At 45.2% G+C, this 16578-nt stretch overlaps 1 protein-coding gene across 1 annotated transcript in view; it reads right to left on the reverse strand.

Annotated features, from left to right (window-relative positions):
- The window catches only part of LOC309973486 (ATP-binding cassette sub-family A member 17-like), a gene marked incomplete at both ends in the record, with an annotated part of 91520 nt that overhangs the window by 2774 nt on the left and 72168 nt on the right, over positions 1-16578 (reverse strand). The window contains 6 exon segments of the mRNA XM_082857778.1: positions 439-776; positions 1242-1311; positions 1444-1638; positions 1890-2060; positions 3279-3466; positions 11145-11299. Coding sequence (XP_082713904.1) covers positions 439-776; positions 1242-1311; positions 1444-1638; positions 1890-2060; positions 3279-3466; positions 11145-11299 — 1117 coding nt within the window.

Consider the following 16578-nt stretch of genomic DNA (forward strand, 5'->3'; position numbering starts at 1 on the left):
AAGTTTGCAAACTTGTCAATCTCTTCTCTCCTCCTACCTTCAGAAGTACGGCATCATTACAACCATGGTCACCCCCAGGCCTCCATACTCTTGACAGGACATGGCAGGTGTTGTTCCTCTGAGGCTGCTTCTATGGCCAGGTCTCAGTGAGGCTGAAAGCCACCCAGGTGGGACTTGAGGGGATCCTTTTCCACAGAAATGCACCTGGGTCCTCCATCAGGCCTCTAAGGTGAGTGGCCTAAATCTGGTAGAGAGCTGCCCCCACCCCTCCACCCTCAAGCTGAGCTCACTGGGTCCTCAAGTTGCCTCTGTAACCCTTGCAGCCCATGGCAGGCTGTGTGCACCTGGGCTAACCTGGCACTGGGAACTCTTTATTACAGCAAGACAGCCTTTGAGGGAAGTGGTGAGGGAGGCTGGGAGGGAGGCCAGGAGGAAGACCTGAAGGGAGGTGGAGTGGGAGGCCAGGAGGGAGGCTGGGAGGAAAGCTGGGAGAAAGGCTGGGAGGAAGATGGAGTGGGAGGTGGAGTGAGAGGTGGAGAGGGAGGCTGGGAGGGAGGTTGGGAGGGAGGCAGGGAGGGAGGCTGGGAAGAAGGTGGAGAGAGAGGTGGAAAGGGTAACAAGGGGCCTGCAGGTTCTGCCTTCGCTTGTTTGTTTTCCCCTTGGTTGGGGGGCACAGGGCAGGTGAAGCTCAGGAAGATGTCCTCCAGAGAGATCTGGTTGACTGAGTAGTCTTCCAACATGTACTTTTTCTTGGCTTGCTCCAAAATGCCAAACACCTGTGGGAAACGAGGAAGCCGCTATAGATGATGGGCACAGGGAAGGGGAGAGGAAGGGTCTTTGGGGTTGTTACAAAGCCCCCCAAAGGCCCATCCCTCTCTCAGCTGCTCCCAGACCACCTCTCAAGAAGTCAGTCCTACAGAATTGAGCTCTCTGTGATTTTAGGGAAAGGGACCCTGGCTGTGAGTGGTGCCAGAAGGCAGAGGCCCCAGCTGGGTCCCTGGATTGCTGTGTGACCCTGGGCATATGGTGTCCCCTCTCTGGGTCCGCTCACCTCTCTGTGAAATGAGGGGGCGGGGGGAGCTGACATCCGAGGTCCCTTCCAACTCAAACATTCTTATTTTCTATGAAATCCATGTGAATGTTGCAGCAGCACTGAATAAGACTTCCACCCGAAAGAGAGAACACCAGAAAGTGGGTGACATCAGAGGTGTGCTCCCTCTGATGCCCAGGTATGTGCTCACCTTCACCCAGCTGAGGTCATTGCCAGGCAGGTAGTAATGGACCATCCCTTGGTGCTCATCTTCCAGGACACTGCCTGCACAGTGTCCCCCTGAGGGCCGGGCTGGATGGCCAGGGGAGGGCGGCCCAGGCCCCTGGAATCGTGGCCCTCGTCCCAGGGGTCAGGGATGGACAGATGCACAGATGACCTCTGCACAGCAGCACATACCTGGGAAGGTCAGGTCCACGAATGCCTTGAACTCTTCCAGGGCCTCCTGCTGCCTGTCGCTCCAGATCTTGGCCCGTAGGGAGTAGCCACTGCCAAACTTGCTCTTGAGGTGCTGTGGGCTGCCCAGGCACTTGAACTGACCCTGCACCATGATGGCCAGCCAGGTGCACAAGGCCTCACAGTCCTCCATGCTGGGGAGAGGGAGTGGAGGCCTGACAAACGGCTGGGAGATGCTGATGCCCACCATCCACGTCAAAGGCTTGTGCAGATGGGAAGGTGTTGATGCCCAGATCAGGCTGTTCCTGATTCCCATGCTCAGGGTGTGGCCCACATGGTAGAGCCTGGGGACTCTCCTCACAGACTCTTACCAGATGCTGACAGGTCTTCTCTCCACCCAGCCCCTCCCGGCCCACCCCTCCCTCAGCCCCGGTCCTGGCTTTACCTGTGGGAGGTGATGACAATGGCCTTGCCAGACTTGCAGGCCCTCACAACGGTGCCCCAGAGCAAGCTCCGGGCCACGGGGTCCATGCCAGTGGACGGCTCGTCCAGGAAGATGACTGTGGGCTCTCCAAGCAAGGCAGTGCCGGTGCTCAGCTTCCGCTTGTTGCCACCGCTGGGGCAGAGGGGGAGAAGTTGGGTGATTGGCAATCTTAAGTTTCCAGTAGTACAATCCTCCCCCCTTTTTTCTTCTCTATTAAGAAAGTGCTCACGCCCCACGGTGGGGCATTCAGTAATATGGCCCACCACCCTCCCTCAGGGGTGCACTGTGACTTGGCTGTCCACTCAGCATCTAAACCATTTCCCTGGACACAGGGATAGGTCCAGGGTGAGCACATGGTCCATGAATCTCATTTGAGGGTCTCTATGGATGTTAGGGGGATAAGAGCATAGGGCCTTTTTTTTTTTTTTTTTTTTGCGGTACGTGGGCCTCTCACTGTTGTGGCCTCTCCCATTGCGGAGCACAGGCTCCGGATGCGCAGGCTCAGCGGCCATGGCTCACGGGCCGAGCTGCTCCGCGGCATGTGGGATCTTCCCGGACCGGGGCACGAACCCATGTCCCCTGCATCAGCAGGCGGACTCTCAACCACTGCGCCACCAGGGAAGCCCCATACGGCCGTTTTAGCTAACTTTATTTAATGAACACATAGCATTTACAATGTACAAGGCACTGTTCTAAACATCCCAGGTGTTAACTCATTTAATCATCAGAAGATGCAAGGAAACACAAAAACATGCTTGAAACCGAAGTCAACAGAAGAAAGAGACAGGGCAACATCATCTAACCGCCTCTGACTTCCCTGTCCCGGGAGTGGGGTACTGCTGCCAGCCTGCAGGGGCGCTGTGCACAACTCGAGGGGTGGCCTGGGATTCAGGACATGTGTGGCCTTGCTTTGTTTAAGCTAACTGGAGTTGGGTTAGGATCATTGGCAACATAAGACTGAGGAATCCCCCAGGCTTCTCAGCAGAACAACAGCTCAGATGCCTCATACAGAGCGGGATAAGGTAGTATGTGCTTGAAATGCAAGTCTACCAGAAATCAGAAGCCCTTTGTGAAGCGACAGGAAGAATAATACCAATGGTGCATCAGCCCGTCCTCAGCCACATAACTGCCTGGGGCCAAGAGGAAGCTGTGCCTTGGGGCAGCCCAGGCCATTGGCCCATTCTTACAGGGGAGGGAGGCCATCTTCCCAAAAATCCACGCAGTGGCATGGACCACAAAACTACCCCAAGCACGGAGCTGACACGCCTTGCCCTACCCCTCAGCACTGAGAAGAACCACAACACATCTTATTACTGGAGGGGGAAGGGCCGAGGGAGCCCCAAGTCTCACCTGTAGGTCTTCACCAGGTTGTCGGCGTACGTGTACATGAGTAAATCATCAAGAATTTGGTCCACACAGGCACTGATGTGGAGCTTGGGGATGCCCCGGAGCTGGGTGTACATGACCAGTGTCTCCTTGTCCGTCATGTGGTCCAGCAGGGCATCAAACTGGGGAGAGTAGCCGATCCACTGCCTCACCTGGGGTTGGAACACAGCCCAAGGGGTAGGCGTGTCAGAAGGAAAGCTGCCAATTGGGCAGGGGCCTGGACCCTGCCTCTGTCCTGTGCACCCCCATGTGTGCCACATGAACAGATATGTGCCATGGGGTGCCAAGGTCCAACAGTGACGTTCGGGAGTCTGGATGCAGCACTTGCTGGTGGCGTGAACCCCAATTCTGGAGGGTGCATGTGGGGCTGGAGTGCTTATTTCCTGCCTGCCTGGCAGGAAACCTCAGTGCCCAGTGCTCCCTACCTCTTGTCACCTTCCAAGTATATGGTCAGCAGAAGACGCTTTATTATTTCCCCTTTAAACACATTTTCTATTAGACATGTAACCTACGAATAGATTTTCTTTGTAAGGCTGCTGGAGTCTCTTGGCAGGGCACGCCCTGGGCAGTGCAGTCACATGGGGGTGCACTTCCAAACTTTTGCATGGCTGGGTGCTCCCCATAGGGGACCAACTGTGTTGCAAACAGTATCATCCTTTATCTACCATTCTGCAACTTGCTTTTTTAACTCGCCATTACGTCTTAAAGATCTTCCTTGGTCAGTAAATACAAACCTACTCCAGCTCAGTTTAACTGCTACTTAGTCATCCAGGAAACATTTCTAGATTTGAGTTGGCTGTTTATAAAAGATTCAGGCACATATGTGATATTTCCAAGTTTTTGCCGTTATGAACTTGCAGCAAACCACCCTGATTTGTGCCCATGTTCAAGAGCTCCCCTGGAATAGAAGATGACAATAGTATGATACCATTTTTGAAAGATAATCAGTGTTCTTCCTTCTCCTTTCCTCCTCCCTTTAAAGCAGCTGGACAGCTCTGGGCTCTGCCATCTGGGGGTGGCGTGTGGGGAGACCATGACGGTGTGCAAACCAGAAAATCACCTGGAATGTCTGCTTAGGGAAGAACATTTGCATCACCCAACTAAAGACAGGGCTTTTTTTTTTTTTTTTTGCGGTACGCGGGCCTCTCACTGTTGTGGCCTCTCCCATTGCAGAGCACAGGCTCCGGACACGCAGGCTCAATGGCCATGGCTCATGGGCCCAGCTGCTCCGCTGCATGTGGGATCTTCCCGGACCGGGGCACGAACCCATGTCCCCTGCATTGGCAGGCGGACTCTCAACCACTGCGCCACCAGGGAAGCCCAAGACAGGGCTTTGGATTCCCAGACTGGGACTTCCCCTGAAGACAGATGTCACTAGTCTGGAGGGAACTGCTGAGAAGAAAAACGCAGATGACTTGAATGAAGATGCTTCAAATATTTCGCTATTAAATATAAAGATTTCTGATTGCCTTTATCAACTGATTTTAACCTAATGTTTCTTCTATTTCTACTTTGCTAAAAAATTTTTTTTATTGACGTATAGTTGATTTATAATATTAGTTTCAGGTATACAACATAGTGATTCAATAGTTTTATAGATTATCCTCCATTTATTACAAAAAAAGGCTGTATTTCCCTGTGCTGTACAATATATGCTTGTTGCTTATTTATTTTATACATGGTCATTTGTATCTCTTAATCCCCCCCATCTTGCCCCTCCCACTGGTAACCACTAATTTGTTCTCTACGTCTGTGAGTCTGTTTCTGTTTTGTTATATACATTCGTTTTATTTTTTAGATTCCACATATAAGTGATAACATACAGTGTTTGTCTTTCTGTGTCTGACTTATTTCACTAAGCATAATACTTTCTAGGTCCATCCATGTTGTTGCAAATGGCAGAATTTCATTCTTTTTTATGGCTGAGTAATATTGCTTTGTTTATATATATATATACACACACACACACATACATACATACCACATCTTCCTTATCCATTCATCTGTTGATGGACACTTAGGTTGCCTCCATATCTTGGCTATTGTAAACAATGCTACTATGAACATTGGGGAGCATGTATCTTTTAGAATTAGTGTTTTAGTTTTCTTTGGATATATACCCAGACGTGGAATTGCTGGATCATATGGTAGTTCTGTTTTTAGTTTTTTGAGGAACCTCCTTACCGTTTTCCACAGTGGCTGCACCAATTTACATTCCCACCAACAGTAGGTGAGGGTTTCCTTTTCTCCACATCCTCACTATCATCTGTTATTTGTAGACTTTTTGATGATAGCCATTCTGACAGGTGTAAGGAGATAGCTCATTGTGGTTTTGATATGCATATCTCTGATGCCTAGTGATGTTGAGTATCTTCTCATGTGCCTGTTGGCCATCTGCGTGTCTTCTTTGGAAAAATGCTTATTCAGGTCTTCTGCCCAGTATTTTTTTTTTTGGCTGTACTGCATGGCTTGTGGTATTTTACTTCCCCAACCAGGGATTGAACCTGCGTCCTTGGCAGTGAAAACGCGGAGTCCTAACCACTCGACCTCCAGGGAATTCCCTTCTGCCCATTTTTTAATCAGGTTGTTTCTTTTTTTGATATTGAGTTGTATGAGCTCTTTATATATTTTGCATAGTAACTCCTTATCAGTCATAACACTTGCAAATATTTTCTCCCATTCAGTAGGTTGCCTTTTCATTTTGTTGATGGCTTCCTCTGCTGAGCAAAAGTTTTTAAGTTTAATCAGGTCCCATTTGTTTATTTTTCCTTTTGTTTCCCTTGCCGTAGGAGACAGATTCAAAAAAGATACTGCTATGATTTATGTCAAAGAGTGTTCTATGTTCTCTTCTAGGAGTTTTATGGTTTCTGCTCTTACATTTTATCTTTAATCCATTTTTGAGTTTATTTTTGTAAATGGTGTGAGAAAACCATGGTGTTCTAATTTCTTTTTTAGTTTTTTACTGAAGTATAGTTGATTTACAATCTTGTGTTAGTTTCTGGTATACAGCAAAGTGATTCAGTTATACATATATATTCTTTTTCATCTTCTTTTCCATTGTGGTTTATTACAAGATGTTGAATATAGTTTCCTATGCTATACAGTAGGACACTGTTATTTATCTATTTTATATATAGTAGTTTGTATCTGAAAATGTTCTAATTTCACTCTTTTACACATTCTTTTACAGTTTTTCCAGCACCTTATTGAAGAGACTGTTTTTTCTCTGTTATGTATTCTTGCCTCCTTTGTTGTAGATTAGTTGACCATAAGCGCGTGGGTTTATTTCTGGGCTCTCTATTCTGTTCCATTGATCTATGTGTCTGTTTTTATGCCAGTACCATACAGTTTTGATTATTGGAGCTTTGTAGTATAGTCTGAAGACAGGGAACATGATATCTCCAGCTCTGTTCTTTTTTCTCAAGACAGTTTGCTAAAAGTTAAAAAAAAAATCAGGGCTTCCCTGGTGGCCCAGTGGTTGAGAGTCTGCCTGCCGATGCAGGGGACACGGGTTCGTGCCCTGGTTTGGGAAGATCCCACATGCCGTGGAGCAACTAAGCCCGTGAGCCATGGCCGCTGAGCCTGCATGTCCGGAGCCTGTGCTCTGCAACGGGAGAGGCCACAACTGAGAGGCCCGCGTACCGCAAAAAAAAAAAAAAAAAAAAAAAAAAAAAAAATCATAAGTGGGTACTGAGTTTTTATCAAATGCTTTTTCAGCTTCTATTGATAAATATTTTTCTCCTTTCATCTGTGAAGGTAGTGCTTTACATTGGTGGATTTCCTACTGTTAAACCTTACTTACATTTCTGGAATAAACCTGATGATTGTAATTTTTATTCTTTCAATATACTGCTGAATTTGTATTGTTAATATCTTATTTAGGGTATTTATGTTCCTGTATGAAATTGGCCTATGGCTCATGTTGGATACTGTCTTTGGTTTTTCGCTTAAGATTGGGTAGCGCTCTGTCTTCTCGCCTATGCTTCTGAAGCGGTTATACAAGAAGGAAATAACTGTTTGGTGGTGGTTGGTATACTTGCCCATCAATCCCTTTTAGCCTAGACTCTTTTAAGAAGGGATAGATCTTTAATCATTATTTCAATTTTACCTCCAGTTTTGGTCTATATAGGCTTTCTATTTCATGAACAAATTTTGGGATAGAAGGCTTGAAAATGTTATCATTTGATGCAAAGAAAATGAAGAAATGTGATGTTTCTTACACACCTGAGTTTGCAGTAAGCCTGTTGCCATGGTGGCTCATGTGGGATGGCCAAGGAGCCCTGCTCAGAGCATGGTGGCACCATGGACCAATGACAATCCCACAGTGGAGCTGAATGATTCTGAGTGAGTAACTCTGACAGAAACGCATGTGGACTCTCAGAAGTCACTGCTGATTTTTAGAATACTAGCAGATTCTGGTAAGAATGTATTTTAGGAAATGTGAAAGAATGCTGAAAAATATTTGTACAGGGGCTTCCCTGGTGGCGCAGTGGTTGAGAGTCCGCCTGCAGGGGACGCGGGTTCGTGCCCCTGTCCAGGAAGATCCCACATGCCACGGAGCGGCTGGGCCCGTGAGCCATGGCCGCTGAGCCTGCGCGTCCGGAGCCTGTGCTCTGCAACGGGAGAGGCCACAACAGTGAGAGGCCTGTGTACCGCAAAAAAAATAAATAAATAAAATTTAAAAATATTTGTACAGATAAAGGGTGGTAAGCAGAAGGCTCACAAAGGAAGAGAGCAAGGATATAGCTCTGTTAGAGTTTGCTGATGAGATTAATCCATGTGAGATTTCTAGGAGAAAATGGAGAAGTGGAGGAGCAGGTTTAACTGTATTTAAATTCTATATTTCCAACTATGAATTTTCACAAATTGCCAGGAGGTGATGTGAAGATGGGTTCCAGGGAGACTGAAGTCCAATTTCTTGCCAGCCAGGCAGGATGAAGGTCTTATAGGCAGATGCCACTTGATTTTAAATAATACAAAGAAATGTAGCACTTCTTATCATTTGAGTTTATGGAGTAGGTTCATACTTTCTTGTCTGTGAGCTTCAGTAAATGTCTGTTGGATGGATGATTGATGACAATTATGCCAGTGGGAGGGTCTCTCCACGACCATCTGCCCTTGACCTGTCTTGTTTTGTCTTTTATTCCTTTGTTTGTTCATTCCTTCTTTCTTTTTTACAACAGCTTATTGAGATATAATTAGCATACCATACAATTCATCCATTTACCACAATCACCCATCAGATGTGTTCAGTTCAATGGTTTTTAATGTAGTCACAGTGGTGGTCCATGATCACAATCAACTTTAGAGCATTTCATCACTCCTCTGCAGAGCAACTTCAAATCCATGAACAGTTACTGCCCACTTTCCCCACTAGTCTACTTACTGTCTCCATAGATTGCCTGTTCTGGATATTCCATACAAACAGAATCACACAATCTGTGGCCTTTCGTGACTTGCTTCTTTCACTTAGCATCATGTATTTAAGGTCCATCCATATTGTAGTGTGTGTCAGTGCTTTCCTTTTTATGTTTTTTAAAATTAATTAATTTATTTTTGGCTGTGTTGAGTCTTCATTGCTGCGCACAAGCTTTCTCTAGCTGTGGCAAGTGGGGGCTACTCTTTGTTATGGTGTGCAGGCTTCTTATTGTGGTGGCTTCTCTTGTTGTGGAGCACGGGCTCTAGGCGTGCGGGCTTCAGTAGTTGTGGCACACAGGCTCAGTAGTTGTGGCTCGTGGGCTCTAGAGTGCAGGCTCAGTAGTTGTGGCACAGGGGCTTAGTTGCTCCACGGCATGTGGGATCTTCCTGGACCAGGGCTCGAACCCGTGTCCCCTGCATTGGCAGGCAGATTCTTAACCACTGCACCACCAGGGAAGTCCCCTTTTTATGGTTGAATAATATCCTATTGCAGGGATAGATCACATTTTTTTTATCCATTCATCTGTTTGTTGGTGGACATTTGGGCTGATTCCACCTTTTGGCTACTGTGAAAAATGCTGCTATAAACATTCATGTACAAATTTTTGTGTGAATGTAACTTTTCAGTTCTCTTGGATATATACCTAGGAGTGAAATTGCTGGGTCATATGGTAACTCTGTGTTTAACCTATCTTCTCTAACAATCTTAATCTTTTAATTGGAGTCTTTAGTCCATTTATATATAATGCAATTATTAATATATTTGAATTTAAGTCTACCGTCTTATTAGGGCTACCTACTTGTCCCATGTGTTCTTTGTTTCTTTTTCTCTCGCACTTATTGTCTTCTATTGACTATTTTTTATAATCCACAGGGCTGCCTGAGTGTCTTCTTTTTTCTTTAAATATTTATTTATTTTCTTTTTTGGCTGTGTCAGGTCTTAGTTGCAGCACATGGGATCTTTCCTTGCGGTGTGCAGGCTTCTCTCCATAGTTGTGGCATGGGCTCAGTAGTTGTGGCACAAGGCAGATTCTTAACCACTGGACCACCAGGGAAGTCCCCTGTCTTCATGACATGGCCACTAGCTTCCTGCAGAGTGAGTGATGTGAAGGGGAGAGTGTACTCAAAACATAAGCTGCAGTGTCTTTCATAACCCAATCTCAGAAGTGACATGCCATCTCTTCTACAGTATTCTGTCAGTCACACAGACCAACCCTGGTACAATCTGGGAGGGGACTACTCAAGGGTGTAAATATCAGGAGGGGGTTTTTAGGGGCTGTATAGGAGCAGTTTTTATATGTTTTTGAAGTTAAACTGATATAAATTCAAATTAGAATGTTATAACTTTAGGATGTTAAATGTAATTCCCATGGTAACCACAAAGAAAATAGCTATAGAATATACCCAAAAGGAAATGAGAAAGGAATTAAAATGTTTCATATGAGGTACCTAGAGTAGTCAAACTCATAGAGATGGAAAGTGGAATGATAGCTGCCAGGGGCTGGGGGGAGGGAGATGGGGAGTTAGTGTTTCATGGATTCAGAGTTTCAGTTTTGCAAGTTGAAAAAAGTTCTGGAGATAATGTTTATGATGGTTGCACAACAATGTGAATGTACTTAATGCCACCAAACTGTACATGTAAAAATGGTTAAAATGGTAAACTTCGTATATATTTTTCCACAATTTAAGAAAATAATTAATTTTAAAAGGTGTTCAAAGGATGTGGATAAATCGGAACCCTCATACATTGCTAGTGAAATGTAAAATGGTGCAGCCACTGTGAAAATAGTTTGGTGGTTCCTGAAAAAGCTAAATAGAGTCACCATAAGACCCAGCAAACCCACTCCTAGGTATATACTCAAGATAACTGAAAACATGTTCAAACAGAAACTTGTACGTGAATGTTCACAGCAGCATTATTCATAATAGCCAAAATGTAGAGACAACCCAAATGTCCATCAACTGATGAATGGATAAACAAATTGTAGTCTATCTATGCAATGGAATATCATTCAGCCATAAGAAGGAACAAAGTAGCGACGCACACCAAAACCTGGATGAACCTCAAAAACATTGTTGTAAGTGAAAGAAGGCTGATACAGAAGGTCACATAGTGTATGATTCCATTTACATGAAATGTCCAGAACAGGCAAATCCATAGAGACAGAAAGTAGATTATTGGTTGTCAGATGCTTGGGGGAAAAGGGAATGGGAAGTGACTGTTAATGGATGGGGTATTTCTTTTTTTCAGGTGACGAAAATGTTCTAGAATTAGATGGTGATGATGGTTGTACAACCTTGTGAATATACCAAAAGCCAATGAATTGTATACTTTAAAAGGGTGAATTTTCTATGAATTATATCTCAATAAAAAAATGTAATTAACAAATTCTGTTTGCAATACTCACAAACTTGATTGCACTCAGTCTGGTTCAGGCTCTTGGCATTGCAAAACTTCTGTAGTTCAAAGTTGTAATATAAGTTGGAGAGAGCCATCCCCAGGCAGTGGCCTGGAAGCGGTAGAAATGTGTGATCCAAAGACTCTGAGACTTTTGTGTAGCCTAGATCTGTGAGGGGAATAGAAAATATTAACTCTTCTTTCAGGAAGAAAAGGGAACATCCCCTAGCAACTCTCTGAACCCACTGTGCCTTTTATCCTGTATAAAGGATCTGTTATCTCTATCTGTTGCTATATCTGTCTCTGCACATCACACTGCCAGGCCCAAGACCGGAATCAGGTTCTCCCTGACTCCCAGTGTTCCCTCTTCCCCTGTAGTCATTCAACCTCCAAGCCATAAGTATTTTTCTTTTGCAGTGCTTCCTGAATCTGTCATTTTACTTCTATTCCTATCATTTATGCAGACAAATCAGAAAGAGCTTGGTGTGTTTGAGAAAACCAGCAAGAACGTGGCTGCAGAATGGGATGCACCTGTGGAAGCAGTGGATTTGAAGGCTGGAGGTTTACAAATGAGTTAGGGCCAGACAGGAGGGTCTGGTGGGCCAGCTTTGGAGTTATTTGAGTGTCATCTTACAGGTAGGTAAGAACACAGTTCCTGCCTGTACAGTTTGTAGAGCCAAAACCATCATTATTTGCAAATGCTGTACATTATCATGTACCTAGAAAAGCCACAAGAATCAATCAAAGAGCTATTAGAAATAAAAGAGAGGGAACTTCCTGGTGGTCCAGTGGTTAGGACTCCACACTTCCAATGCAGGGGACACGGGTTTGATCCCTGGTCGGGGAACTAAGATCCCAAAAGCCTTGCAGCCAAAAAAAAAAAAGAGAGAACAGAATAGACTCGCAGACATAGAGAACAGACATGTGGTTGCCAAGGGGGAGGGGGTTGGGGGAGGGATGGAGTGGAGTGGGAGGCTGGGATTAGCAGATGTAAGCTATTACGCATAGGATAGATAAACAACAAGGTCCTACTGTATAGCACTGGGAACTCTATTCAATATCCTATGATAAAGCATAATGGAAAAGAATGTATATATGTGTATAACTGAATCACATTGCTGTACAGCAGAAATTAACACAATATTGTAAATCAACTATACTTCATTTAAAAAAAAGAAATAAAAGAGAGGTCAGTAAACTGGCTGGTTATAAAATAAATATACAGAAACTGGGGCCTCTTAGAGGTTTGAGAAGCCAAGTTTTTAGGTTCATGTTATATTGAAAAGTGAAGAAATGCCAAACGGGGTTATAAATAAACTGTGTTATATTTAAAATATTTTAAATGTTTATTTACAACAAATAAACACAACTGCTCTGCAAAATAAATATGCTACTCATAAGCTAATTAATTTGTAAGAGGATTAACTCATAATGTGCTGCTTGGGTCATGAGCCAGCAGTGGGGCCATGTTTACAGTCCACAAATGTAATCAAGCCCTCACCCACCCAACAGGCCACTTCGTGCTTATCCCTGATAACTACACGTGCTACTAGCCGCCACCCTTCACAAACCACAAAATATCCTCACCAACAAAAAGGGGAAATAACTGGGTGGGATTAGAGCTCTAATTTCAGACTTCATGACTAGTCACACCACCAGCTCTAAACCAGTGGGTAGTCCAAGGGAGAGAGCCTGTGGACGTGTGACTTACGGATTCCCTGAAGAGAGGCTGAATAAACTCTTCATATAAAAAATGAACTCTACTCTCAGGGCTTGGATTTAGAGAGTAGTACAGCTTTTGGGTGTCAATCTGTGAAATTCCTGTCAGTGGAGGCTACTGTGATGTATGGTGAGGTGAATTTGGATATGAGGTCTCCAGACCAACATTTCCTGGGCCAGGACTCAGAAACTGAGCATCAGAGCCAGGGTCCACCCATGCGGCTGGAGGTGCAGTTTGGGGCACAACTCAGAAGTCGTGGCTCCACACTGTCGCTGAGGCCCCAGAGTCATGGCTCTGGTGACCAGACAGCTGCATCCAAGGAGACCATGCCTCAGCAGTACAGCTGCAAAGGTGGCAGACATGGCTCTGGGAAGGAGACACAGTGGGTCACGTCCTCCTCATTTTTTCTCTTTAGAATTCTAAATTTGGAAATCTAACCTGGAGACTGAGGTAGAGGGGAGATGGGAAAACTACCAGAACATCAGCAGTGCAGCTCCTGTGTGGGGTAGAGAGAAAGACTTAACCACTAAGCAAGGCTCATGAGCCCAGACTGGGAATGAACAGTCAGCCACGGTCTCCTCCCAGACCTTCCCCTGTTCAGCGAAAATCTTCGGGCCCCTAAGAGACGAGTTGTTGAAATCTGAGAGGGGACAACCCCATGCCCCAAGCTCACCCTAACCAGAATCAGTTCACCAACAATACGTGTAATCAAAGGAACAGATATTTACAACTTCTGCTTGTTTTCCTTCCTTCCTTCCTTCTCTGCGGATCCTACTCCAAAGCTTGTTGAAGACTGAGGAGAAGTCACAAACCATCCATATCTAGCCCTCCAACTGAAGGACTTTTCTCTGCCACATTCCTGGGTGGGATCCATCCTTTTCTGGATCTTGTGTCTTCTTTCTCCTTTTCTTTACTCCTTCACTTTGCTGGCCTATATCCTTAACTTTCCAAGAAAGTGACGTGGTGACTTCAATTTCTGTTTGCCCATTTGAAATTGTCTTTGTTCTGTCCATACACCTGACTGACAAGTGAATTCAGTATAGAACTCGTTGTCATCTAGGAAGCATCTGGGTCTTTTTTCATTCAGTGTTGGATATTTGATGGATCCCTTCAATCTTGAAGTTTGTTTTTTCAACTCTGGGAAATATTTTTGCTTTATTTCTTTGGTAGTTTCCTCAACTTCATTTCCTCTGTTTTCTCTTTCTGGAATGCTTATCAATTGAATATAATAGCATCTCCTGGACTTACTCTCTTACCTGCCTTTTTTCTCAACTTCTCCTATTTCTCTTATCTTTTTGCTCTACTTTGGCAGGTTAATTGACTTTATCTTCCAACACTTCTGCTAAATTTTTATTTTGGCAATCAGCTCTTTCTTGTCCTCAAAGTTTTTCTTCTTCATGGAATTCTGTTGTTTAATAGATGCAATCTTTTCCAAAATCTTTGTTTTGTTTGGTTTTGTTTCCTGCATGGCCCTACCCCTGTGTCTCCTTTTTGTTGGTTTGTTTTAGTCTTTTCTTGGCTGCCATCCTCAAGTGATCAGTGATCCTTGATTGGTCTGTCTATTCAGAGAGACAAATGAGGCACCAGGAGGTGATTTGCTAGCTTTGTTTATGGAGGTCGGGGGCAGGCTACATTTTAAGGCAATCAGGCAGGGGACCAGTCCATAATGTTTAGGTCTCTTTTGGAAGCAGTTTCAATTCATCAAGAGGAGGGATCTCTGACTGCTTCCGGGTGAGGAGTGGTAGTAGGGCCAGTGGAGATGGAACAGACTGTTTCACTCCCTTTCTCTGTGGTCCCAAGCCTCTCGAGGATTCTGTGTTGCTAAATTAGATACTTGCTCAGCCATTTCCCCCTCTGAATGCACTTTAGATGTTTCTTCATTGTGAATTCATACATTTTTATTTCCTTTGCTATCGTTTTAGTAGAGTCTCAGGAAAAAGAGCTCAGATTTAGCTTTCATAACTCTCTGTCTACTGCCATGGTGACAGCATCTTAATGAGGCCTCTAGGGCATGTGTACAAGGGCCAAGGGCCAGCCTCTAATGTATAGTTTTCTTTCTCAGGGAGTAGGGATGGAGCCTGTGAAGGCACTGGCATCCTTTTCCCCAGACCAGAGGTGAAGCTTCTTGCCTTGTCCCAGCCTCCCTCTTTTTATTTTTTTATTTTATTATTATTTTTTTTTGCGGTACGCGGGCCTCTCACTGTTGTGGTCTCTCCCGTTGCGGAGCAACAGGCTCTGGACGCACAGGCTCAGTGGCCACGGCTCGTGGGCCGAGCCGCTCTGCGGCATGTGGGATCCTCCCGGACCAGGGCACAAACCAGTGTCCCCTGCATCGGCAGGCGGACTCTCAACCACTGCGCCACCAGGGAAGCCCCCTCCCTCCTCTTTGACTCACCCGATTTCCAGTTAGTTTTAGCAGTTGCCTCCTGCTAAGCAGAAGAAGTGCCTTGGTCCCTGTATTGCTGCATTGGAGGGAAGAGAAGAAATAGTATGAAGCAATCTAAGAAGAAACAGATCCCAGCAAGGCCAAAGGATCCAGAGAGAATGTCCAGAGAGTCAGGTGCTAGCTTGGTCATCTTCTCTAAAAGCTCTGCTCCCATCAGGGCCCTCAGTGTCCTTGGACTTTCAGGTGCTTGTCCTTCTCGGGTGGGTTGAGCGACAGAGAAGAGGAGAAAGGGAGGAAGCCTTAGATTCTCCCTGGAGATTAGGGCAAACATTTCTCAGAGTGATTCCCTGTACCACCTGTGTCGGAATCATGCAGGATGTCTTTAAGTGCTGATCAGTGAATCTCAGATGGAGTTTACAGCTGAGAACTGCTGGATTTGGCTTCCCTCAGGACAGGCCTTTGTGTATCCCCTTTCCTCTGCCTGCAGTGTGCTTTTTGTTCTATTTCAATCATAAAGTCAAAACACTGTCACTTTTATGATCCTCTCAGATGAAAATAATTCCGTCTCTGAAATTCCACAGGTGGTATGTATGAGAACTGGAAAAGGCACCACAAACTCTGAGAGTTAAACTAGTAAAATAAATTCAAAATAGAGAATACACACACGTCCTTTAAGAGACAGAATGACTCCCAAGATGAAAGCAGAAGAAGCTGTTAACATATTTTTAAATTAAAAGAAATGAACAAAACCCCAAAGTCAATTTGAAGGAGGTGGTCAGCATAAAAACAAATGAAAAAAAGCCTTACAGAGGTAAAATATGATCATGGATATCTGACCCAGAGAGAGACGGCAGCACAGACATGAAGACGTCGGTTTTAAAGGATGTGGTGTGAAGATGGCTCACCCCTCAGTTTCTTTGACTCTAACTGCACGTCACCAAGCAGCCTTCATCCAACCCTGGCTTATTATTACCTTTTTTTTGTGTGTGCGTGTGGTACGCGGGCCTCTCACTGTTGTGGCCTCTCCCGTTGCGGAGCACAGGCTCTGGACGCACAGGCACAGCGGCCATGGCTCACGGGCCCAGCCGCTCCGCGGCATGTGGGATCTTCCCGGACCGGGGCACGAACCCGTGTCCCCTGCATCGGCAGGCAGACTCTCAACCACTGCACCACCAGGGAAGCCCTATTACTTTCTTTTAAACTGAGGAATAATTTATTTCAGTGAAATGCATGATCATAAGTGGACAGTTTGATGAATTTTGACAAATATTTATGCCCATGTAACAAACACCTGGATCAAGATACAGAGTGTTTCCAACACTCCAGAAAGTTCCCTAAGGTC

Source organism: Leucopleurus acutus (assembly GCF_964270905.1).
Source record: "Leucopleurus acutus genome assembly, chromosome: 16".
NCBI lineage: Eukaryota > Metazoa > Chordata > Mammalia > Artiodactyla > Delphinidae > Leucopleurus > Leucopleurus acutus.